At 34.6% G+C, this 27,500-nt stretch overlaps 1 protein-coding gene across 1 annotated transcript in view; it reads left to right on the top strand.

Moving 5' to 3' along the window:
• LOC144450382 (uncharacterized) overlaps nucleotides 1-27,500 on the top strand; it is a 318,500-nt gene that overhangs the window by 197,339 nt on the left and 93,661 nt on the right. Inside the window, exon 11 of the mRNA XM_078140985.1 lies at nucleotides 20,385-20,486. Within this exon, the coding sequence (XP_077997111.1) occupies nucleotides 20,385-20,486 (102 nt within the window). The remainder of the gene's footprint in view (nucleotides 1-20,384; nucleotides 20,487-27,500) is intronic.

The following is a 27,500-nucleotide window of genomic DNA, read 5'->3' as shown; positions in this document are numbered from 1 at the left end:
CTCTTTTTAGTACAACTGAACTACAATGTAGGTTCAGTAGTGCTATAGGCATCGAGCGGTGTCTGTCTGTGTATGTGTGTGGATTACTTAAACTCAAAAACTGTCAACCCGATTGCTTTGGTATTTGGTGGAGACATTACTTGTGGGGTCTAGTTGGGAAATTGTTCAAATGAAAATAATCGCATTACAGGTGTGTGATTTGGGTAAAAAAAATGTGATTTTTGTTGAAAAAAACTCAAACTTAGAAACTCCTGGGCAGCTTGGTGCGAAATTTGGTGGGAACATTCTTAAGGGGTGTGATAAAATCAGATTTGTTCATGACATGATGATTAGGGCTAAACATGTGTCTTTTTGGTCAAAAATCAATAATTCCAAAAATACTGAGCAGATTGGGCTGAAATTTAATGGGAATGCATCTGGGGATGTATAGATGGAGAAGTATTAAGGATACAATGATGTCATGAGTGATATGCAAATTAGGTGTGAAAATGTTAATTTTGAGTGAAAAAATTCTATCTCACAAAGTACTTGGTCAATGAGACTGAAACTTGGTGAGATGTTTCTAGAAGTGTTATTATGCAGATTTCCTTCAAAATATTTTGACACAATTGGCCCTGGCAACCATGACCACGCCCTTAGCAACAACCAAATGGCAGTATATATTGGTCAAAAATAATAACATCTGGTAGGCAAGTGAGTAAACATTCAAAAAATGTATGCAAATATCCCTAGCAACCATGACCACGCCCTTAGCAACAGCCAAATGGTCGTGTATTTCACAAAGATAACGGAATAATACACGATTGAATAAACATTCAAAAATGTACGTAATTTGCCTAGCAACAAGACCACGCCCATAGCAACAGCCAAATAATCACGTATATTGAAAAGATAACAACAGAAATTGAAAGATAAATGAATAAACATTTAAAAATGTATGCAAATATGTCTAACAAGAAGACCACGCCCATAGCAACAGCCAAATGATGATATATTTTGCAAAGATAATATCAGGAATTCATACACAAGTGAACAAAAAATGCAAAAATGTATGCAAATATATCTAACAACATGACAACGCCCATAGTAACAGCCAAATGATAGCGTATATCGCAAAGATAGCAACATGGTTGGCTAGGCAACTGGGTAGTCATTCAGCAAATGAACACCTATTGTTAGCATGGACTATCATATGGATAAACATTTTTAAAAACTACAATTGTGCTACAATGCCATTGGCGGTATTTTTACAAATCATTTCTTGGGGAGGGCCATATATTAGGAAATGAGATGAGGGGAGCAACACATTTCACTTTGACTAATGGTATTGTCTAGTCTAGCATTATTTTGTGTTGTTGACATCCTATATTGCTCCGCATTGTATGCAAACACCATGCGAAATAGCCAGTAAGTGAACACTTAGTGACCCTCAACAAATAATATTGTAGTTAGCTATGGGTATGAGGTGCTCAAAACATATTTAACTTTTACTATAACATCCTTGTAATAAACAGCCTAACCATACAATATAGTTGGTACGGGTACAATTAGTGAGCCATAAAAATTAATATTATCTTTCCATTGTTATTTCACTTTTACTATATCACCCTTGTAACCATGGTAATGAACAACCCAATGTTGCCTTAAATTTTGGTTTAGGGTTAGATATCATATCAAACCATATCATCAAACCGCTGCTGGCAACCATATGGCATATAGTGAATTAATTATCAGTTGTGAGGAGAGAAGTGGGTCTCACAGGAGTAAAACGGGAACAGTTGGGTAAGGTATTAGGGATAATGTTTAGATATGTTGACAGTCCCAATGACAACATTTGGAGCCAACTAGTATTTTGGAGTTAATGTTCTGGCCTGCAACTCAGTCATTGAAATCCAAACACAGGTACTGATTAATGCAATAAGTTGACACAAATATACTGTGGTAGTAGTAGTTGGAGAAATAACCAATGCCTTTAAAACTTTCAATGTGGTGGAAGCAGTGGGATTACTTCTTTTAAACCAATTGATTCCAGTCCCTTTCCATGTCTGACAGCATTCAAACCATGTTTTAAAAATATTTAACTGGGGAAGGGCCATATTTTTAAGGAAGGAAATTTAGGGCAGGACACTTTTGGCTCAACAGAATCTGAGGAGGGTCACCTTTTACGTAACAGTCCAGGCCTGATTTCCCCTGTCCCTTCCCTCCCCTAAAGTGCTAGAGAACATTCATTATATTATAATTTTTTATCATTAGCCGAGATATATTTGTCAAAATTAATGTATACAGTTATAGTGGATTAATATATTATTCTTGTGAAACTGATCCTTGGAAAAAAAATCTAAAATCATATGAATATTCTTCAGCGTATTATATAGTACACAAAATAAATGATGATATATTACTGTCATCTCTTTCTTATAAAACTGGGTAAGAATATGACAGGGTCACAGATATTGATTCTTTTCAAAACTCTTTCTGGTTATTTAACAAGGAAGTGTTTTGCTCTTCTGACAAAAGTTGTATTCAGTACTTGTAACTTTTTTTCCAATAGTTTTGTTATTGTGGTCTACATAGATGTTATGATAGATAGTCTTGTCAGTTATCATGTCTAATTAAAACATAGCGTAAGTGAAATCCTGTTAGATTACATCACAAAATATCTGAAGAATGTAAACATATTTAAGTTGTATTCAACATTTGATATTGGCTTGTGTAACTGTTAACTGACGAACAATTGACTTTGGTGTAGTTGTGATGCTTGAGTCTTTAAAATGTTGAAAAAAAAGAAGAAGGTTCATTTGACAGTTTTTGGAGTGTTTGGATAATTACATTTGTATGTCAATATACAAACCCATTTACACTAAATAGATGGTAAAGCTCAGGGAAGGAGGTGCTGTCCCTTTTAGATTTGAAATGATAATGTAATTATATTAAAATGGGATTTGTCAGTTCATCATATTGGTTCATGTTATAGTCTCTCAACAAATACATGGTCTATTACACCTTTGTGAGATTTCACTAGTTATGAGCATGGTAGTTAAGGTAATATTATCATTGAGGTATAAGGGGGGATACCTGAATGGTATAAATGATTCATTTCTGTATTGCAACAAACTCTGTAATATTGTTTTAACAAGACATGCAATCCTTGCATTGAATTCCATTCTAATCAAAACTATCACAAATGGCTCATTAAAATATATATTCAATAAGATTACACATGTACATGTATGTGACATCTGTAAAGACAAATTTGTTTGGAGTTTACCATTCTAGAATGGTAGGTGATACTTCCATGGTAAAACTTGTTTTAATTGTGGATGGCTATAAATAAATAACACAAACACAGATTGTTAGAGCATTATAACGACTGTTGTATTCTTATAAGACTGATAACATGTTGGGGAGAGAGAGAGAGAGAGAGAGAGAGAGAGAGAGAGAGAGCAAGTTACATCCTCATTAAGATACATATTATTGGTAACTTAAGAGAATCAATATGCATGTTTTTTAGGGTTTCTTAGCATTTCTACTATAGTGCGATTGAAACACGTGATTTCAGGCAGTGTATTTAAAATGAAAAATATGGTTTTATCACTTAGTATTTATATGCAATCAGATTCCAGAGTTCTACACAAATTGTTGCCGATTTCAAGAATTGTCATGTGCTTGGCATTGTTAGGGGAATAAGTCCACAACCTCCAATTTTCAATATTATAGTTATAATATTTAGTATTTATGCAATAAGATTCTGGAGTTCTACTCATAAGTAATTTCTATTAACTGCCTTACTTAAAAATCAAATCCCACGTTTATCACACTTTGTTGTTTGTATTTGTCTTTATTGTCATCACAATTTCAGTCTAATGTCTGAAATAAAATGTGTTTGTGTATATAACAATGACTGTGTTTGAGTTAAGTCATTTTTAACATAAGTACACCACCCGAAATCACTTTATAAGCACGCTTTTGGTAATAATACAATAAAAAGTGATAAAATCAAAGCATGCTTTATTTGGTCGAATTCAACATTTTTTGAACATCTGCAGTCTATTTATCCGTTATACAATAAAAGTGATAAAAACCATATTTTAAGTGTACTCCCAAAATCTGGATTTTTTTAATCTCTATTCATAGGCAATGACAGTTTACCGGGGGGGGGGGGGATAGGTCCGGGGCATTTGTCCTATGGGGGCATTTGTGTGGGGGCATTTGTCCTAGAACTGTGTAGAACACAATATAGCACATAGTTGAGTATTCTTAAGTTGCATAGTCTTTCCAGTAGGATGGTGGTTATATTACATGGCCACTTCTGGATTTCATTGGTGACTTGGGTGGTGTAGCAACTATTGGTTTAGGTGATAATGACGTTGCTTCCTTGACATCAGGTCAGTTGGACCGTTCAGAATTACTCCTTGTAGACAGTGGTGGTTTGATGATATTGGGAGTATGAGATGTCGTGTTTGTTTCTCCCAAGTCTTTAGAATCTGCTGGTTCCATTATTTTCTTGTGGTGTGGTCTGCTATGTCGATAAGTTGTGTTGGATGACTCAACTTCTTAAGATCTTTCATCCAAACGCTGTGTGACAATGGCTTTTGGCCATTTCTTTTTTCCTAGAATGAACGGTTTCATTCTAACCACATCACCTTCTTCTAACACTGGGATATCATCTAAGTTTCTGTCATAGTATACTGCTTGTGTTCTAGTCCTATGGTTCATTAGGTGTTGTGCTTGATTTGAGCTTCTTTGTTGCGTTGATGCAGTAGTGTGAGGTGAATGTTACTGTTGGATTTCTTACACTTCCTCAGGAGTTGTTTGGCTATCTTGACAGCTGCTTCAACTTTACCATTTGCCTTGCTCTTGTATGGGCTGATAGTAAGATATTCAAAGTCCCATACTTTTGAGAATGTTGCAAACTCAGTAGAGATGTATTGTGGTCCGGCATTGTCGGAAACTAACTCTTCTGTGATTCCATATCGAGCAAAGGGCTGTTTTGTTTTCCTTATAACTGTTGAAGATTTGGTGTCGGGAAGTTTATCCAGTTCATAAAAGTTGCTATAGTAATCAACAGTTACCAAGTAGTCTTGATTATCATAGGTAAACAAATCGGATGCTACCTTTTGCCATGGTCTGTGTGGTTCATCATTGTTTCCTTGCACTGGCTGGATTCATTTGTTCAGCAAGTTTCACATGATGTGATATATTTCGTTATATCAGCATTGCTCATTGTTTTAAAATACATTATACATTGTCATATAACCGCAAAATGTGCATATGAGCCACATATGCAAAGATTGACCTGTATCACATACATGCTGAAACCAGTCATTGGCTTCATAATATCTTGCTTCGTGAGAATGTCCATTGAGCAGAAAATAGTGAAGAATATTTTATTTTCACTGGAATTACCGTTAAAAACGGTAATAAACAGTACTCAACATGTTTTAGAATTTCACAGGTAATATGTGTGTCAATTCAGTGCAGTTTCTTGTTCTACTCCTTAAAACATGTTGATACCCTGTATTTGGCTTGTCAACACAGCCTGTGTATGTGTAAAGTGCACTGTTATTGTTGATAATTTTGGTTCAGACTAAAATTCACTTTTCAAAAATAATAATGCAGTGTGTACATATACAGACTGTGTTTACAAGCATTTACCAAACACAGGAGTGTTTCAATGTGCCTTATGGAGTAGAACAAGAAACTAAAAACTGTAGTTGATACACAGAACAAAACATACTGAAAAAATCATCAAAAGTTACAGCTACTGTCCCTTTAATCTGTCCACATAATTTCCATCCATCCATCTATCAGTGAATTTATCATTTTGAGATGGGGGAGGGTCACATTTTAGAACTTGGGATTGGGGGGAGGGTCACATTTTACAGCTCAGACATACCCTAAATCCCCCCTCCCTCATAATTACTGAAGGCTCCCTTATAAAGTATGCAAATGGAGTATTTATACAGAGTCATGTATATATATCAGAGAGAGATCAGAGAGACAGACAGACAGACAGACAGACAGACAGACTGACTGACAGAGACAGAGATCTTTACCACTCTGGTCATTGTTGTGTCCAGATGATGGTAGCAGATCAAGAGCGAATAAGGATGGAAGTAAAATGAGAAGTGTTGATGGGATATGTGTTGGGCATTTCTACCAGAGGCTTCTAAAACATGACAGCAACATTTTGTGATGTTGTGATTGTAGGAAGGGATGTCATGGACAATGCACAGTCATGCATGTCTGAAAGCAGGTCTCCAATATATTGTCCATTGTGTTTGTGGTGGTGACTGTTCTTAAGCATATCTGTCTTGTGATACATGTCTAGTACAATAGTAATAAATCACATAAACAGTTCCCCTGAGATCATTTAATACTCCATTATATACCAATAGAAGTGAAAAATGCATCACTGCAATCATTTAAATATAAATGTGTTACTTTAGATTTGACAGTGAATAGTATTAGAAAAATAACAATGTTAAACTTGTTTAATTTATTTATCTTCTCAAGCATTTCGAAAAATAAAAATACCGCCAATGGCATTGTAGCACAACTAATAGTTGGCTGTTGGTGTCGCTGTGGCCTTGTTGCTAGGCACATTTGCATACATTTTTGAATATTGATTAATTTGCCTACCCTTTCCAGTTTTAATATTTGCAATAAAAACCACCATTCAGCCATTGATATGGGCGTGGTCCTGTTGGTAGGCATATTTGCATACGTATTTTTGAATCCGTATTCACTTACTTACCTATACCTGTTGTTGTCTTTGTAATATGCATCACTGTATAGCTAAGGCCGTGGACATGATTGCTAGAACCAATTGTGTCAAAATGTTTTCAACAACACCTGCAGAATAACACCTCCAGAAACCATCCCTACTAAATTTTAACTCCATTCACCATGCAGTTTAAAGATACAAAATTTTATTAGCACAACTGAACTAGGTTAATTGGTGCTAGAGTCATCGAGAAATGCGTGTGTATGTATGTGTGTGCGTGCGCACGTGCGCCTCGCACGCTCGCGTGTGTGTGTGTATGTGTGTGTAAATGATTTAAAGTAAAAAACCGCCAGACTGATTTGTTTGGTATTTGGCGGGGACATTACTTGTTGTGTCTAGATGGAAAATTGTTCAAATGAAAATGATTGCATCAGAGATGTGCATTTTAAGTGAAAAAATGTGATTTTTAGTCCAAAGACTTAAACTCCAAAACTACTGGGCAGCTTGGCCTGAAATTTGGTGGGAACGTTATGTAGTGGGTGTAAATTTAGATTTGTTCATGACATGATGATCCCATCAGTGATATGCAAATTAAGGTTAGTCAAAAGTCTATAATTCCAAAAGTACTTCGGTTGATTTCGCTGAAATAGGATGTTTCTGGGGATGTACAGATCAGGTGATATTAATTACAATCATGATGATCTCTTTAGAAATGTGGAAATTAGGGCTAAAAAAACTTGTTTTTTTAGTTGAAATGCCAGTCAGGCAAAAAGAGTATACATAGATTATTGTTTTATTGATCCAATTAAACTATTAACATTTTGTATGGGTTACTTAACACAATGTAACAATTGTGTGTGAATGGTACTAGAATTAATCTCTCCTTGATGTTGCTTGGAAACCGTGCCTACCTAACTTGAACACTGAACTACACTTTGGTTCAATGTAAAATGCCTGTCTGTCTGTCTGTCTGTCTGTCTGTCTGTTTGTATGTCTGTCTTGTAGATGATGCAGTGATTTTGGTATTGAACTTTACCTCTCAAACTACTAGAGATGAAATTTGGTTATGATTCTGAAAGTGTTACTGTTAATCTGCAAATTGTGAATGTATCATACTTAATATGTCATTGGCCCTAGCAACCATGACCACACCCTAAGCAACAGTCAAATGATAGGTTCCTTGACAATTATAACAAGGATGAGTAGGCAAGTGAATATACATTATTGTAGAATATGTAAATGCCCTTAGCAACAAGACCACGCCCATAGGAATGGGTAAACAATGACATATAATGCCAAAATAACACTGGTGATGGGAAGGTAAATGAGCATTGCGAAATTGTATGCCGAGAAACAAGATAGTGCCCATAGTAACATTTAAATGATGTTGTATATAGCAGGTATAACATTAACACCATGGATGGGAAGGCATGGGAATAAATCTTCAAAGAATGTATGTCTAGCAAGAAGACCATGTTAATCATTACAGATAATTAAACTGTATCATCAACAGTTGTGCTACAACGCCATTGGCACTCTATAAAAATGGTTAGACCTAATTTGCATATCACTAATGGAATCAGCATGTTGTGAATGCAGCTTCATCTACACCTCTCCAGAGGCAGCCCTATGAAATTCCTGCCCAATCTGCTAGGTATTTTAGAATGATAGATTTTAGACAAAAAACTCGTTTTTAGACGTAATTTCAGGTGCAGCAAATGAGTCATTTTTCTGAAATTATTTCAGAAAGTTAAAACATAGCTAATAAACACTTTTTACATTTGATTCAAGATTGGAGAGGAAAGTGAAAGCTGTACGTATCAGCCCTCCCACTGCGATATTACACAACCTGTCCTCCCAACAGATGTGCCTGCCCACTGCCCGCTCCCCACAATTTTCACCAAAGTTTCCTCTCTCTTCGCTACCCTCTACAAGACATATGGCATCTGTCCACTATTCATAGAAGCCCTAATGTTAAATTTACTCAGGATGCTATTTGATATACTCGCAGCAAATAGTTTCTCCTTCTAATATATACGTATTGACAGTTGTCAGTTGACATATTAGATTGTGCTGCAATCTCAATGCACTGCCTCACCAGTTTCGATGACATACGTGGTCAAACATAAATTATTATATTACACAATTAATTTGCCTCTTGTGAATATTGTAAAAAAAAAAAAATTTGCCCACTGCCTTCCCCTTTCCCCATATCTTACAGCTGAAATATATGTTGCCAACTGAAATACTGGCAGGGTTATTTTTCCCCTCCCTCTGGCCAAGCTTGGAAATTGCCCGCACATTGAAGAAGCTATTTGCACGAACAGCTTCGTTGGCTACACCTGTAATTTGCATATCACTAATGAGATAATCATGTATTAAGAATGTTGCCATCAAATTTCAACCCAATCTGGTCAATAAATGTGAATCTGTTTTAATGGCATAGGAAAATGTCAGTTGAGTATTTCCATTTAACTTAATAGTAAACTAAAGTATAGGCTAGTAAAATACCATGAAATTCAAGCATTGGTCAACATTTTGGACTAAACTCAATGATATCAAGGCCTGGTGCAATGTAATATCAACAGTCTTATTAAAAATTGACAGAGCAAAAATGTGTGGAACAAAATTAAATACATATGTGTATGTTATAAAACAAGAACAAATTGGGGTTTTAGTAAATTATCAGTTTAGTACTGAAATTATGAATGACACAGGTAAGAACACACTACATGTACTTCATGTTTGTGCACAGGGAACCCAGGAACTGTGTTGCAATCTAACGAACAAACAAACAAACAAACAAACAAACAAACAAATCAATAAATAAAGAATAAATAAATATGTATGGGTAAATGAAATATGTTAAACTCATGGATAACTGTCTATAAACATGTCTATATGTATATACATGTCTGTATACTATTGAAATAATAGACTATTTGTTTCTATATATCCTATTTATACTAACAACATATAGATGGTATATATAGAAACATATCCTATATTCTCTCATTCAGAGACCGGTATATACATACATATATGTTTATTGATAGTTATCCATTACTTTAGAATCTCATGTATATTTATTTAGTTTTTTCTGTTTATTATTTATTTATTTATTTATTTATTTGTTTTATTTATTTGTTTGTCTGTCTGTTTGTTTGTTTGTTTGTTTTTTTGTTTGTTTATTTTGTTTTGTTTATAACACCATTCCTGGGTTCCCTATCATATGATGCCTGGCTGAGATGAGTTCAGTGGGCTGGGCATTAAGTAGCACTTTACAGTATACCTCCACACACATTGTTGTAACATAAGCGTGTCAGTGCTCTGTATTCCGTAACAGCGGTAAAAACACCATTGGTCTGTTCTACACACCACTATGATAATAACTATAATGTAAGTATAGTAACTAATGATAATAAATTGATAATAATAGTAATAATAATGTTTTATTTTAAGAACCAGCTCATAAACTAATAACATTTCACAAAAACAAAGAAAAAAAAAAGAAAAAAAGTTTAATTTACAGTACATAGTTTTATAAAGCAATCCATCAAGAATCCTTTCTAAACTTTACTGTAAAAAAATCACAAAATCAGATAAAGATGCTGTAATTAAAATATTGTTACTCTCTTTGAGTCTAAAATCAAATTAAATATGAACAATTCGAAAATTTACGGATAAGTGAGTTAGCCTTTAATTAGAATAAAGAGATATCATTTGACATCTGATAATAACTGTTTTCCAAAAGACTAGAACATGTAGACTTATTTCCAGATAATTAATACGTTCAAGTTTTATACGAATATTGGATTTTAAAAATAATTGCCAGATTTTATATATTATCCCAATTTTCAGGATAGATCTGATAGATTAGTTTTGTTTTATATAAAATAATGTATATAGATAATAAAACACAGGCTAAACCAATGCATAAATCACAGGTTTAACAAAATATCAGGATTAACAAAATATCAGGATTAACATGAAACAATTTCAAAAAAAGCTTTAAATTACAACCATGACTCGTTTGAAATGTCCTTAAATGTAGGTGTTTGATAAGATAAAGATACTGTTGTGCTTTCTTTATGAGGTGTTCAGTATTTCTTTGCCAAAACTGTCGATGTGAAAGATGAATACCCAGGAATTTGAAAATACTGACAATTTCAACTTAATCTCTACCATGAATATCCAAATTATCACACAGAAATCCTCAACAAAATAAAAAAAAATTGACTAATCAGAAAGATTAATGATTTCTCGCACAAAATCTGTCTGAAATATCTGTAATGAGAAAAAAACTATGAAAACAACATCCTTATAGACTATAATCTATATCACAAATACTATCTAGAAGCAACAGGAGAAGCATTGTCAACAATCCTTTAACAGTATGTAAAACCTCAAAATGAGATATGATCACCCGTTATCTAAAAACATATGTATCAGTGAGTTACCAGTCCACTAAGACAAATGTACAGACACTTGCATCATATCTATAGTGCTTTGAGACATTTAGATATATAGCAATTTCGTTTTTTGCATAATTCTGTATCTCGACTTTAGTCCTGGTTACAAACTTGTGTTGGTAAGTATCAGGAATGAAATATACACTGAGCTTGAATATACACTGAGCTTGAATATACTCTGAGCTTAAATATACACTGAGCTTGAATATACACTGAGCTTGAATATACACTGAGCTTGGATATACACTGAGCTTGAGTATACACTGAGCTTGAGTATACACTGAGCTTGAGTATACACTGAGCTTGAGTATACACTGAGCTTGAGTATACACTGAGCTTGAATATACACTGAGCTTGAATATACACTGAGCTTGAATATACACTGAGCTTGAATATACACTGAGCTTTAATATACACTGAGCTTGAATATACTCTGAGCTTGAATATACACTGAGCTTGAATATACTCTGAGCTTGAATATACACTGAGCTTGAATATACACTGAGCTTGAATATACACTGAGCTTGAATATACTCTGAGCTTGAATATACACTGAGCTTGAATATACACTGAGCTTGAATATACTCTGAGCTTGAATATACACTGAGCTTGAATATACACTGAGCTTGAATATACTCTGAGCTTGAATATACACTGAGCTTGAATATACACTGAGCTTGAATATACACTGAGCTTGAATATACACTGAGCTTGAATATACACTGAGCTTGAATATACACTGAGCTTGAATATACACTGAGCTTGAATATACTCTGAGCTTGAATATACTCTGAGCTTGAATATACACTGAGCTTGAATATACACTGAGCTTGAATATACACTGAGCTTGAATATACACTGAGCTTGAATATACTCTGAGCTTGAATATACACTGAGCTTGAATATACACTGAGCTTGAATATACTCTGAGCTTGAATATACACTGAGCTTGAATATACACTGAGCTTGAATATACTCTGAGCTTGAATATACTCTGAGCTTGAATATACACTGAGCTTGAATATACACTGAGCTTGAATATACACTGAGCTTGAATATACACTGAGCTTGAATATACTCTGAGCTTGAATATACACTGAGCTTGAATATACACTGAGCTTGAATATACATTGTACTCTGAGCTTGAATATACACTGAGCTTGAATATACACTGAGCTTGAATATACACTGAGCTTGAATATACTCTGAGCTTGAATATACTCTGAGCTTGAATATACACTGAGCTTGAATATACTCTGAGCTTGAATATACACTGAGCTTGAATATACACTGAGCTTGAATATACACTGAGCTTGAATATACACTGAGCTTGAATATACACTGAGCTTGAATATACACTGAGCTTGAATATACACTGAGCTTAAATATACACTGAGCTTGAATATACACTGAGCTTGAATATACACTGAGCTTGAATATACTCTGAGCTTGAATATACACTGAGCTTGAATATACACTGAGCTTGAATATACTCTGAGCTTGAATATACACTGAGCTTGAATATACACTGAGCTTGAATATACTCTGAGCTTGAATATACACTGAGCTTGAATATACACTGAGCTTGAATATACACTGAGCTTGAATATACACTGAGCTTGAATATACTCTGAGCTTGAATATACTCTGAGCTTGAATATACTCTGAGCTTGAATATACACTGAGCTTGAATATACACTGAGCTTGAATATACACTGAGCTTGAATATACTCTGAGCTTGAATATACTCTGAGCTTGAATATACACTGAGCTTGAATATACACTGAGCTTGAATATACACTGAGCTTGAATATACACTGAGCTTGAATATACACTGAGCTTGAATATACACTGAGCTTGAATATACACTGAGCTTGAATATACACTGAGCTTGAATATACACTGAGCTTGAATATACTCTGAGCTTGAATATACTCTGAGCTTGAATATACACTGAGCTTGAATATACACTGAGCTTGAATATACACTGAGCTTGAATATACACTGAGCTTGAATATACACTGAGCTTGAATATACACTGAGCTTGAATATACTCTGAGCTTAAATATACACTGAGCTTGAATATACTCTGAGCTTGAGTCCAATTTGGGATCTTGACTGTAATCTTCATAAACAATAAAGTTAAGTCAAATTAGTTAAACTCAAGTTCAAAAAATGTTTACTAGTTTGCTAACCAATCCTATATTTTCCTAACTTACCAATCAAATGATTGTCAATATCAAATTTGAGGCAATATGTAATGAATGTTGAACGTTTTTGTGTGTTAGATGTCAATAAAGTATGAGTAGCTGTCTTAGTTTAGTACTTGGTTGTAAGGTACCAGTTCCCTTATCCCATAGTAAGTTAACCCTAAATATACTTTTGCTACAATATTTATGACAGACTATATAATTTGCAATCTGATTTGCGGCCTTACAGGTCAAGTCTGCAGTAGTTTATAGCAAAAAACTAATGTGGGTGTTTCGATAAAAGTGAAAAATTGAGGTGACCGTGTAATTAGACTATGACCTTGACCTTGGATCGAAAAGATCAGGTGATAAGTGAGTTGCCCGTCCTCATGTACTTCATGTTTGTGCACAGGGAGCACAGAAACCGTGTTGCAATCAAACGAACAAACAAACAAACAAACAAACAAGTAAATAAATAAAGAATAAATAAATATGCATGGTTAAATGAAAGATCATTTTAAACTCATGGATAACTGTCTATAAACATGTCTATATGTATATACATGTCTGTGTACTATTGAAATAATAGACTATTTGTTTCTATATATTCTATTTATACTAACAACATATAGATGGTATATATAGAAACATATCCTATATTCTCTCATTCAGAGACCAGTATATACATACATATATGTTTATTGATAGTTATCCATAATAGCTACATGGCTCAGAATGTTGGTGAATTGAAGACAATTGGCATTTAGAATCCCATGTATATTTATTTAGGTTTTTCTGTTTATTTTTATTTATTTATTTATTTATTTATTTATTTATTTATTTATTTATTTATTTATTTATTTATTTATTTATTTATTTATCTGTTTATTTATTTATTATTTATTTATTTATCTGATTATTTATTTATTTATTTATTTATTTATTTATTTATTTGTTTGTTTGTTTGTTTGTTTATAACACCATTCCTGGGCTCCCTGTGGTATGACTCCGGTTTGAGATGAGTGCAGTGGGCTGGACATTTAGTAGCACAATTTCCAATGCATTTTATGCAAATGGCAATAATTGAAAGTTATATATTATTATATTATATCGTTAATATTCATTTTGTTTTGTTCCACACAGACCATGGCAAAAGGTAGCATCCGATTTGTTTACCTATGATAATTGAGACTACTTGGTAACTGTTGATTACTATTTTTATATGTCCAAAACCATAACTCAGACATGCTTGACAGATCTCATTCAAAGTTGGTATTAGGACAGTGTTCTATGACATACATGTGCATATTCATTGTTATTGTGATACGATCCAATATGGCTGCCTGGCAGCCATTTTGTTTGTGAATTTTCCATGTCCAAAGCCATAACTCAGACATGCTTGAAAAGATCTCATTCAAAGTTGGTATTAGGACAGTGTTCTATGACATACATGTGCATATCCATTATCGTCGTGATACGATCCAATATGGCTGCCTGGCAGCAATTTTGTTTGTGAATTTTCCATGTCCAAAGCCATAACTCAGACATGCTTGAAAAGATCTCATTCAAAGTTGGTATTAGGACAGTGTTCTATGACATACATGTGCATATCCATTATCGTCGTGATACGATCCAATATGGCTGCCTTGCAGCCATTTTGTTTGTGAATTTTCCATGTCCAAAGCCATAACTCAGACATGCTTGAACATATCTCATTCAAAGTTGGTATTAGGACAGTGATCTATGACATACATGTGCATATTCATTGTTGTTGTGATATGATCCAATATGGCCGCCTGGCAGTGATAATTCCTTAAAACCCAATCATAGCGGGGATATGTCATTCTCATCAATGACTTGTTTTATTTATTATTGACATACATTGTATTGTCCGTGTACGGTACAGTATCATTGAACTTTTGTAAAATAGGTTGAATTCTTTCCAGTCATTTATGATCACTAACAGGTACTTCAACATCATTGAGTCATTGGTAGGTGTGTGGTGTCCTGGTTCATGCACCAAATATAGTGAACAAACAGAGAAAAATTTATAGGGTCCTGGTCCCTACCCAAATACAAGAAACATCTAGAAAAATTAGTGTCCTGGTCCCTGCCCCAGATACAGTGAACAAACAGAGAAAAATTAGGGTCCTGGCCCCTACCCAAATGCAAGGAACATCTAGAAAAATTAGGGTCCTGGTCCCTACCCAAATGCAAGAAACATCTAGAAAAATTAGTGTCCTGGTCCCTGCCCCAGATACAGTGAACAAACACATAAAAATTAGTGTCCTGGTCCCTGTCCCAGATACAGTGAACAAACACATAAAAATTAGTGTCCTGGTCCCTGCCCCAGATACAGTGAACAAACACAGAAAAATTAGTGTCCTGGTCCCTGCCCCAGATACAGTGAACAAACACATAAAAATTAGTGTCCTGGTCCCTGCCCCAGATACAGTGAACAAACAGAGAAAAATTAGTGTCCTGGTCCCTGCCCCAGATACAGTGAACAAACACATAAAAATTAGTGTCCTGGTCCCTGTCCCAGATACAGTGAACAAACAGAGAAAAATTAGGGTCCTGGTCCCTACCCAAATGCAAGAAACATCTAGAAAAATTAGTGTCCTGGTCCCTACCCAAATGCAAGAAACATCTAGAAAAATTAGTGTCCTGGTCCCTGCCCCAGATACAGTGAACAAACACATAAAAATTAGTGTCCTGGTCCCTGCCCCAGATACAGAGAACAAACACAGAAAAATTACTGTCCTGGTCCCTGCCCCAGATACAGTGAACAAACACATAAAAATTAGTGTCCTGGTCCCTGCCCCAGATACAGTGAACAAACACAGAAAAATTAGTTAAGAATGTAGAACAGAGTGTATAAGGAGAAAACAATACAAGGAATGTGAAATATTAATAATTCAGGTAACTTACAAGTTATACAATATAATTATAGTAAACATTGTTGTGAACTTAATAGCACTATAGTTTATTGGAATGAAGTGATTGTTTTGATAAATTGGTCAGCTTTGATTTCTGTATGTTGGTGGTGTGAGCCTCACCACTGCCAATTCTTTGACTAAAATTAGTGGGCAAGGATTGAACCATAATTGTACTCTTGTCAATCTTGTCCAGCCCTTGTGATGACAAATCAAGCTTTCAATCTGCAAGTTAAGATTAATAACCCATTCTGATCACAGGCTAATCAAATACCTATGAAATATTAAAACATTGTATTTGAACTAAAATTACATGGACGGTCACTTAGTGAACTTAGACAGTCAGCTGTTTACTATATATGTATAGACAAAACATGTAAAGCTGTGTACTAAACATACAGCTGATAAGGTCAAAGGTCAAATGAGATGTTAGGTCAAAGGTCAAATAGACATGCGTACAGGCTTTTTGTTAGTTATTATACACAGAATATTTTTTCTATTCCCTGGGGAAGTGATGAAAAGTATAGGTGACCTGTAAAATTGATTGCTGGCCCCCAAACAAGTATTTATAGTTTGTAAAGCCATCTACTAGCCATTCAGGAGAACATGTTGGCACTGTCCTGTATTCATCATAGTATCTATGCAGGGGTCTGTCAGCCTATGTAACCTATATACAGCAGGGTATGAATTAAGATGAGTGATGTGAGACATGGCAGGAATGGTTGGTTGGTTGGTTGGTTGGTTGGTTGGTTGGTCAGGTGGAAAACATCACAAGACATACGGTTGCTGTAATTGACATACACTCACCAACGAATATATTGCCATGGTAAAATATATGGAAAACTCTGTCAGCTTTATGATATTTCCCCATTTTTGTTACCATGGTTTCCAGACAGTCAAGTAACGTAGCGAAAAGATAACAAATCTCTATGCAGCAAATGTGCATAAACAAGATGGGGGACATCTGATAAAATTTACATAGAGTTGCATACTAGTATTGTGTACATTATTTTTGATTGAAACCCCAGTAATTGAGGTCTTAATATAGTAAAATTTCATAGAGTTGCATATCGCTAGTATCATGTACATTCATTTTGCTGGAAACCAGGGGCCTTAATCTAGTAAAAATATGATATCTTGATTGGAACCCCCAATAAAATACCTGAGTATATATCAGTAGTTCTTTAGAAAAAACACTTCTTGAGGTGTGGCATGTCATGTCATTCTGTTACTAATACTACTGGATATTAATTTTTGTTTCATTTCATTCTCACTGTCTCAGTCTCACCCAGATAGATTTGTAATATATGCATTGTGTAGTACAGGATGTACATGAGGATGAGGCCAAATAACAATAATTGTTTGGTTCCGGTTACCCCCCCCCCCCCCACCTAGCTTTCACTGCAGAATCTAAACTTTTTTTTACGTATTCGATAAAAAATAATAAAGTTGCAAAAACTGTGAAGTCTCACGAGAAATAGTGAACTCGGAAACTGCCATAAACTTAAAAAATAAATAAATAAAACTGTTCGTCCAATCTGTAATAGGTGTACATCTGATATGAAGAAATAAACAACACAGAGACCATTTGGAAAACAATGGAAAACCTCAACTAGACACTCATACAGAAACAGAAGTATACTAAATCAACATTTTTGGCTATGGCAAGGGGGGGGGGGTACTTAAAATAAATTGGGGGTTTGACAAAAAATCTTCCGACCCTGCCCCAACCCACTGTAAGGGAACCTCCGGTAACCACAATCGCAGGGCACTCAGGCTTAGTTAGTTATATTTACGAAAACAAACAAACAAACAAGACAAACAAACTATAAATAAATAAATTCTGAAAAGCATCAACAAGAGAGCGCACAATTGCAAATCATTACCAACTACAAGAATTACTAATACTATACGTTTTCCTGTATTCAAAATGGTCACAATTGTACATACCCCCCCCCCCCAAGGTATGTCAATGATTCCTACCAAATGCGAGTAGTATATTTTCAAGTTGTGAAACTGGAGCTAATATGACTTCTGATCAGTAAAAATCCATCTTTGTAGAACAATCATGCTTAGAACTCATATATTTACCAGGTGCAATTGACATCATAGTCAACGGGAAGGCATCAATTCTGATGATTACTAAGCCTTACCATCTTGCATTGAAAAATCTCGTTAGATGTCCATAACTCCCTTCACTCAATTTGAATGAACCAATCACGTAACCCGATTACTGCATTACTTGCAGTTAAGTAGCTCAATCCATCTTAGTGTGTTATGTTTAGTACATGTAACTGTGTGTACTTTTGGTTTCCAATGTTTTGAAAAGTGATGGTATTCCCAACCTAGTATGTCAAACAGCCACAGCTATAGTGATCAAATTGGGTTATATGATCGGTCAACTCAAATTGATTGGCTGGGAGTTTTGAACTTCTAATTAATCTGTCCTTGAGGTTGCTTGGAACCATTGTATACCTAACTTTAACACTGAACTACAAGTTTGCTCAAGGTAAAATGCCTGTCTGTCTGTCTGTCTGTCTGTCTGTCTGTCTGTGTCTGTGTCTGTCTGTCTGTCTGTCTGTGTCTGTCTGTGTCTGTCTGTCAGTATGTCTGTCTGTCTGTCTGTCTGTCTGTCTGTCTGTCTGTCTGTCAGTCTGTCTGACTGTCTGTCTGTCTTGTAGATGATGCAAGTGATTTGATATTGAGCTTTACCTCTCAAACTAGAGGGGATGAAATTTGGTTATGATTCTGAAAGTGTTACTGTTAGTCTGAAAATTGTTAGTGTGTCATACTTGCGTAATTGGCCCAAGCAACCATGACAATGCCCATGCCCCTGTCAAATGATTGAATAACAAGACAACACCCATAGCAACAGGTAAACAATGACATAATGCTAAAATAACACTGGTGATGGGAAATGAAAGAGAATTGCTAAATTGTATGTAGATATGCCTAGCAATAACACAACACCCATAGCAACAGGTCAACAATGACATAATGCTAAAATAACACTGGTGATGGGAAATGAAAGAGAATTGCTAAATTGTATGTAGATATGCCTAGCAACAAGACCACGCCCATAGCAACAGATAAACAATGACATAATGCTAAAATAACACTGGTGATGGGAAATGAAAGAGAATTGCTAAATTGTATGTAGATATGCCTAGCAACAAGACCACGCCCATAGCAACAGGTCAACAATGGCATAATGCTAAAATAACACTGGTGATGAGAAATGAAAGAAAATTGCTAAATTGTATGTAGATATGCCTAGCAACAAGACCACGCCCATAGCAACTGGTAAACAATGACAATGCTAAAATAACACTGGTGGGAAATGAAAGAGAATTGCTAAATTGTATGTAGATATGCCTAGTAACAAGACCACACCCATAGCAACAGCAAAATTATATTATGCCATGCAAAGATAACAGGGATTTCTAAACAGGTGAATATATGTTCACAAATATATGCACATTTCCCTAGCAACAAGACCATAGCAACAGCCAAATTGTTATGTATATTGTAAAGATAACAGGGATGAATAGACAAATGAATAAATATGTGAATATTAACCAATCTATATAATAATAATAATAATAATAATAATAATAATAATAATAATAATAATAATAATAATAATAATGTCATGTATATGACAGAAACTATTTTTTTAGAAGTACAATTCACTGTAACAATATGTATTAAGAACCACACAGAACATGGTACCATGATTGACACATTTGACCAATTTGAATATTATTGAGGTGCATGTCTAGGAATGTTTGTGATTTTACCAAAAATATCATCAATTCTTATAATGACTTCTGACAGGTATTTTATCAAAATAAATACTTTTACAGTACACATTACATGTAATAAATACAAATAAAGTCAAATTTTAAATACATAGTTTTTTCTATGTGAACATTAACCAATCTATATAATAATAATGAGACTTGGGAAACATTTCAAGTAATTTTTCACATATTATTGATATAATACATTGCAATATTATAACAGGAGGATTAATACATAATGTGTCTTTTAATTATAGGACAACAAGAGGACAAGTCTACATTATGGAGCTGAGAGAGGGCATTTGGATATCTGTAAGTTGTTGCTGAAAGCTGGGGCCCAAGTAAATGCTGCTGATAGAGTAAGTTGATTTTATATGACTAATATCTTATTTATCTACTCTGTGACATATACACACATCCCAATGTGGGGTCAATTGATTTTTTCAGAGAATATTTTTACAATAATTTAACTTGATCAGGTAAGTACCGGCATATTTTCATAAAAAAATCAGCTCCCCTTACAAAAAGATTTTATAGATATTTTGTAGACTACTATAGAAATTCTATAGAGTTATATTTTGACATGTTTTTGTAACAGACTAGAGATGTGATTAGCCTAGGGGATTACCCTTGTTTATTCAAAGTTAATTTACAACTATATTCAAGCAATATGAACAGACGTAAAAGAAAGTTCAGAAACACACAATTCACCACCATTGCATTGGTGGCTCACTTCTACTAGGTCTGTTTGTGTGATTGGATGATACTTCTTTTCAATAAAGCTTACAATTTGATATTAAGGTTGCTTTCACAAAAACTTGTTGGGGGAGATTTTAGGCATGGGGGACAGGGATTAATAGACAAATGCATAAATATTCCAAAAATGTATGCAAATATACCTAGCAACAGCTTTTGTGAACAATGGTTTCACAGATTGATATTTTAAAGAGCAACATCAAATTAGGGTGCATAATATTTTAGGGGGGTGGGAGATATATACAACCACACAATCTTTTGAAAGGATAGCAGAAATATACACTCAACTTGGTCTCTCATGTAATTTCTGCCATCCTGCCAAATATTTCACACTCTGTCAGTATGGTCGTGATATCATCCCAAAACGTGGCCAAGGGATGATATTCTGACCTACCTCTGAATAAAGAAGTATACAAAACAGCATTTTGTAAAATTTTATTTTGTTGTATAAAATAGTTTACAGTATGAAACAATTAAATAACCACTTTGCAATTTGTAATGTCAATAATTTACATACAGCCGAAGGTGCTATCCTTATATGCAGTCCTGTGAATGGGGCTATTAGAGTGGGTTCCATCCGTCCGACAGTCTGTACATGTATTCATCCCTCCCTTCATCCGTCTGTCTGTCCATCAATCCTACTGACCGTGCATCTGTAATATGTTATTTCTCAGAGATGACTTGTCCAATTTCTTTCAAACCTGCCAAAAATATGACAGGTCATATGGTACATACACACATCACTTTATTTGCAACATATGCAATTTTGATTGAATGGCAACCATATTAGTAGTTTAAAATCAATATTTATGACATAACTAAAAACTATCATACATAGAGACTCCATTCAAGTGTCTACCCCTTTTATTATCAGGTACAAGCTTTCTTTTAAGATATTGACCTTTCACCTTGATAACCTTCAAGGTCAATTATCAAAATTCAGCCATTTATTGCTTATTACACAACTATCACTTTGTCATATTTATTTGTTGCCAGTTTCTTTTAAATCATGTCCATCGTTAATATAGCAGAAGACAAATATACACAAGGATAATTTTTATAGTGCTCATATAACTTTTTAATGAATGGTGGCCATATTTTGAGTAATAAATCAATATATTAAGTTGCATAACGTAAAAACTTCAATACAAAGAACATCCATTCAAGTGTGTAAGCCCATATAATCACTTGCAAGTTCTGTTGAAAGAAAGTGACCTTTGACCCTGACCTGTTAGTTGAATTATCAAAATCAAGCTGTGTCTTGCATAGAGTTTGTAGCATGTATGTTTAAAAGTAATGTAATGTAGAACAAGAGAAGCAGAGAAATGTAGAGTGCATGCATTACTTTTGGTGTTTACATAACTTTTAATGAATATACATGGACAATCATGATTTACTGCAAAAGTCAAAAGCTTTAATATGTGGAGACTTCATTCAACTTTAAGAGTCTATCCCTACATTACAATGTAGTTGGTGTAAACTTACTTTTCAGACCTCGACCTTTGACCATGAATTTTAATTTCCCGTTCAATTACCAAAATCCAGTCATTTCCTTTATGTGACCGACACACTCTTTAGTATCACTTTGTTGTCACTAATTTGTTTTAAACCATTTCTACATTCAATCACAGAGGTAAATCTTTGTTGCAACTAATTCCTGTTAAAACATGTCTCCATTCAGTGTCATAGGGGTGGGGAGGGTACCTAATCAGTAATACATATTAACCAATACCTAAACTGTATCTATTACACATTACACGATTGTTTCTCGCTTTACAATTATTACCCCTAGCATGGATCTATAGCGACACAACGCCCCTTTATACTTCCTCAACTCCCTGGGGAGCATACATTCCATTACAGCCTTTATAAGTGCACAGGTTTAAAGCATTCAAACTGCAACCTCTATCCTACCAGGTCCCCAATTATACAGCTGGGGTGACTGAAGCACATGCATGGTTCAAATCTTGCCCAAGGACTTTAGCCACTCAGAAACAAACGGCAGCGATGGGGCTCAATCCTGCAACCTGCAGATTCAAAGCCAGTCACTTCTGTAAGACCCAATTCTCTCCTCACAACTGACAATTCATTTACTATATGCCATACGGTTGTCAGCAGCAAACATGAGGGGAACTAACTGTACATATGCTTTAGGTAAATCCTGATATCAAAAAGTGTTGTGAGGGAACATGTTGATGACACATCATTAATAACATGTAGAGGTAGTGAGTGAGGATACACAATTTACACTTGTTTTGTGGACAACTTTTAGAATTGTGAACTGTATGTCATCAGTTATATGTTCTGACAAAGACATTCGTCAAAATTGTACAATGTCTTAAGTTACAATAGAAACCAGTTAACCTAAAACAGAACAATGTGTGGTTCAACACAAAATCTTACTATGCTACAAATTTATCATCTAGGATGTCAACATTTATACTAGAATTACTACATTTCATCATCTACAATGTAGAGAACCAAAATGTTATCAACATTGCTACATAATTTTGCATAGGTTACCAATGTCTTAGATTGTCAACATACATGGAGTAACAATATATACTTAGTTGGTGATGATCTGCTTAAATACTGGTATCTCATAGAAAGAAATGTACCACAAGTAGTAATGTTGGTAGGATTTTTTCTGTGACTGACAGTAAAATGTAGCAATATGAATATTATTTTTGTCATGACAGAATGCTGTGTTTCAGGACAACTGGATTCCATTGTATATAGTTTTAAAGATATAAATTCATTTAAATAAACATTATGGAGTGAAACGCACTGATGGAACAAGTTAAATTAGGAAGCCTTCAGTAATTTAAAGGGGGGTATGGCCAGTGGAATTAAGAGAAGGGGGGGGGGGTCACCTTTTACAAATCAGTTCTCGGAGAAGGGCCATATTTTAGAAAATGGGATAGGGGAGGGTCACATTTTACTTTGACTAATCATGTTGTGTAGTTTAGCATTATTTTGTGATTTTGGCATCCTATCACTCCACATCATATGCAAACTACTTGTGAAATAACCTGTAGGTTGGCACTTAGTGACCACTCAAAAATTAAATTAATATTATTTTGATTGTAGACACTGTACTTTACATTGTTATAAGCTATGGTTATGAAATGATCAAAACAAGTTCACTTTTACTATATCATGTGTAACCATGGTAATGAACAGTCCAGTGTTACCATAAATTAATGGCTTAGGTGTTGGGTTTGGTATCATAATATCAGACCATGTCATCAAATAACTGCTGACATTGACAACCATATGGCATATAGTAAATGAATTGTCAGTTGTTGGGAGAGGAGTGGGTCTTACAGAAGTAAAATGGGAACAGTTTGGTATATAGAAATCTATAGTTATAGATACCAATGTAGGCTTTTGTACAAAATTCAAGATAAATACATTACTACTGAGGGGGTAAAAATTAATGTTTTACACTATAGATATCTATAGTTCTATACAGTTATATACCAATCTAGGTTTGAATGTTAAGAATGTTCATAAAGTATTAGAATTCAACCAGTCACCATGGTTAAAACAATATATTGATTCTATAAGTCAAAAAAGAGGTAATACAGACAACTCATAATAAAGATTTTTTGAAAGACTGATTACCTTGATATTTGATGGGACATTACATAGAGCATGTAGATGGAAAATTGTTCAAAAGAAAATGATTGCATCAGAGATGTGTGGTTTGGGTCAAAATCTATAATACCAAAACTACTGAGCAGATTAACCTGTAATATGTATATTTCTCTAGGGATAAATTGTTAATTACGGACTGCGAGGGCCCCACCCTTTTTGGCGGCAGTTTAGTAGCAATTTTGGTGTTTTGGTGCTCAGCCATTTGTTTCTGTTCAGTTTTTAGGTCTGGTGGGAACGTACTTAGGAGTGTTTAGATTTAGAAGTACTGATGATATGCTGATTTTATCAGTGATATGCAAATTAGAGCATACAAATGTGTCTTTTGTGGGTGGAGCAGGGGAGTCTGCTATCACAAATATCATAACCTCCCTAAACTGAATGATTGGCACATAGTTATATGGTGTGTTACAATAAAACTCAATGATTCCTGTGTGCAATTATTTCTGATAAACAGGGGTTAGCTGAGCTTAAAGACTGTTTGTTTTACACATATCAATATTATAATATTAGTAATACTACAAGTGACAATGGAATTAACAAGTTATTTTTATATATTTTTCTATCAAGGTTATATTCTAGATTTTTTGCGTAATGATTTCAAAACCTCACCCCCTACATATTATCAGCAAACAGAACAGCACAAGTCTGTATTTTTGCCATTTACTCAGCTTTTCTAGTCCATTCACAGGGAAAACGTAGCCTCAGATTGTTATCCACATTTGCTAATCATGTTGTCATAATTACAATTTGAATACATGCTAAGATATAGATATTCTTAGAAGCCAAAAGATCAATGTCAGTTTAATGAACAACCTATAATTCAATAGGCGTAACTTTGGCTAACTTCAATAAACAATCATTTCCCCCAAATAATGATGAAACAATTTTGTATGTTCCCACAATGTCAACATGACTTCTATGTGACTTGTCTTTAATTTCCAATATTTTCAGAAATTACAAAACTTAACATCAGACCAAAGTTTTTCACTGCTAGTCACAATCGTTTATGACATCCCATATCAAGTGTATAAATGCACCAGTTACATTTATTTTAATTAGCATCCCAGTGAGGTATCTCTAAATGCAATAAGTCTGTAAATAGTGTTGTCAGTGTGAAGTAAAAAGTTCAATTGTCATGAAACACCAGTTATTAAACACATATGTAATAAGACAAGGATATCTCACTTACAGTTATTGATAATTACAGTTGGGACAATCTCATTACACTGTTAGCTGTGACATCATTGTTTACAAATGGACTACAGTTGGAAGGTCCACATGCTAACATTACAATTAAAGTGGTGTTATTTTACACTTGATATTAATAATTAGATCCCATTGTATATAGTATTAAAAAGCAAAACTAACTGAAAGGAAAATTGTGGAGTCAAACCCACTGATAGTCTGGATGCCAAAGTGTGGTTTCAAACCCTAACCACAGTCTGGTCAAAGTCCCTTAATCAGCACACATTCCTGTGCTCCTTCATACAGCGTTCATATAAACATGATTATGTTGTTGAGTCCCCAAGTGGTTTAGTTTAAATTCTACTGGCGGTGGAGTCCTGGTTGGACATTGGACATTGTAAAAACAGCTGTATCAAATTAATATTTAATGAGCAGTGATGACACCCCTTTATTACTAGTGGTATGTGCTGTTCATGATTTACTCACAATGGGGTTGAGCCATAATTAACATCTTTCGTCAGAGCCTTCACTATACTGTGAGTGAAGGTATAAATCATAAAGATACTGTATAGGAACTAGACTAAACCACTGATGAAACAAGTTAAATTAGAACAGTCCAGTATGGTATATTCAACCTGTTGTGTTCTTAGGATGTAGGTATTAGTATTATCTGTCAATACAGGGATACGATATCTTTCATGTAGTCCTAGTCAACACTTTTAGTTCACACTCTGTCAGAGACGACAAACCTTTCAACAATTGTGTCTGTTGTGATTTATTATTATAGTCCTTTTTATTAAGTCTTTCATCCAAAGTTTTGGTTAATTTAACAAACACCTACAGGTAGATTCTCCATCGTGATTAATACACATTGATGATACTGACACCACAGGTCTTGCCTTCTCCTTTTGACATCCTATCTGAGCCAACCTCTTCCCAACAATTTATGTCTTCCTTTGAATTCAATACTCTTTGTTACTTCTCTACTAACTGAAATAAAGAGAATGATTGATCGAAAATTAAAACAATCTGCTCAAGTGCTAAAGAACACTCGTTAAATTGTTTAGCATAACTGAACTGATAAGGTTCAATATTGCTATAGGCATCACTATTTAAGTGTCTGCCTGTCTGCCTGTCTGCCTGCCTGTCTGTCTGTCTGTCTGTCTCTGTCTCTCTGAGTGTGTGTCTGTGTGTGTGTTTGTGTGTGTGTATGTGTAAACAACTTAAAGTCAAAAACTGCTGAACTGATTGCCATGATATTTGGTGGGTCCATTACCTTGGGTTTTCAGTTGGGAAAATGTTCAAGTCAAAATGATCTCATCACCACTGTGATTTGGGTAAAAAATGTGATTTTTGTGAAAAAACTTAAACTCAAAAACTACTAGGCAGATAGGTCTAAAATTTGGTGGGAACATTCTTAAAGGTGGTCAGATTAAGAATTCTTCACATGGTGATTCCATCAATAATATGCAAATTAGGGCTAAAAATGTGTCTTTTTTCTAGCAGATTAAGCTTAAATTTCAAGGGAATGTAGGGATCTGCATGTGCAGAAATCTCAAGCACCGTCATGGTGATCTCATTAGTGATCTGCAAATTAGAAAGAGGGGGAAGGGGACTCCGAACACCACCAATGTTAAATATGTGTATGACATTGCAGTACTGCTGCAGAGAACACTGCAAGCACTCATACAAATACTCTGAGTATACCACACTTGTACTCACATGTCATGGGGTTCTATCATAATCCTTAGCAACATACCTTGCTTAAACCT

This window comes from Glandiceps talaboti, chromosome 19 (genome assembly GCF_964340395.1).
Source record: "Glandiceps talaboti chromosome 19, keGlaTala1.1, whole genome shotgun sequence".
NCBI classification, from domain to species: Eukaryota; Metazoa; Hemichordata; class Enteropneusta; family Spengelidae; genus Glandiceps; species Glandiceps talaboti.
Note: the sequence above shows the minus strand (reverse complement) of the source record. Positions and strands in the feature narration are given on the sequence as shown.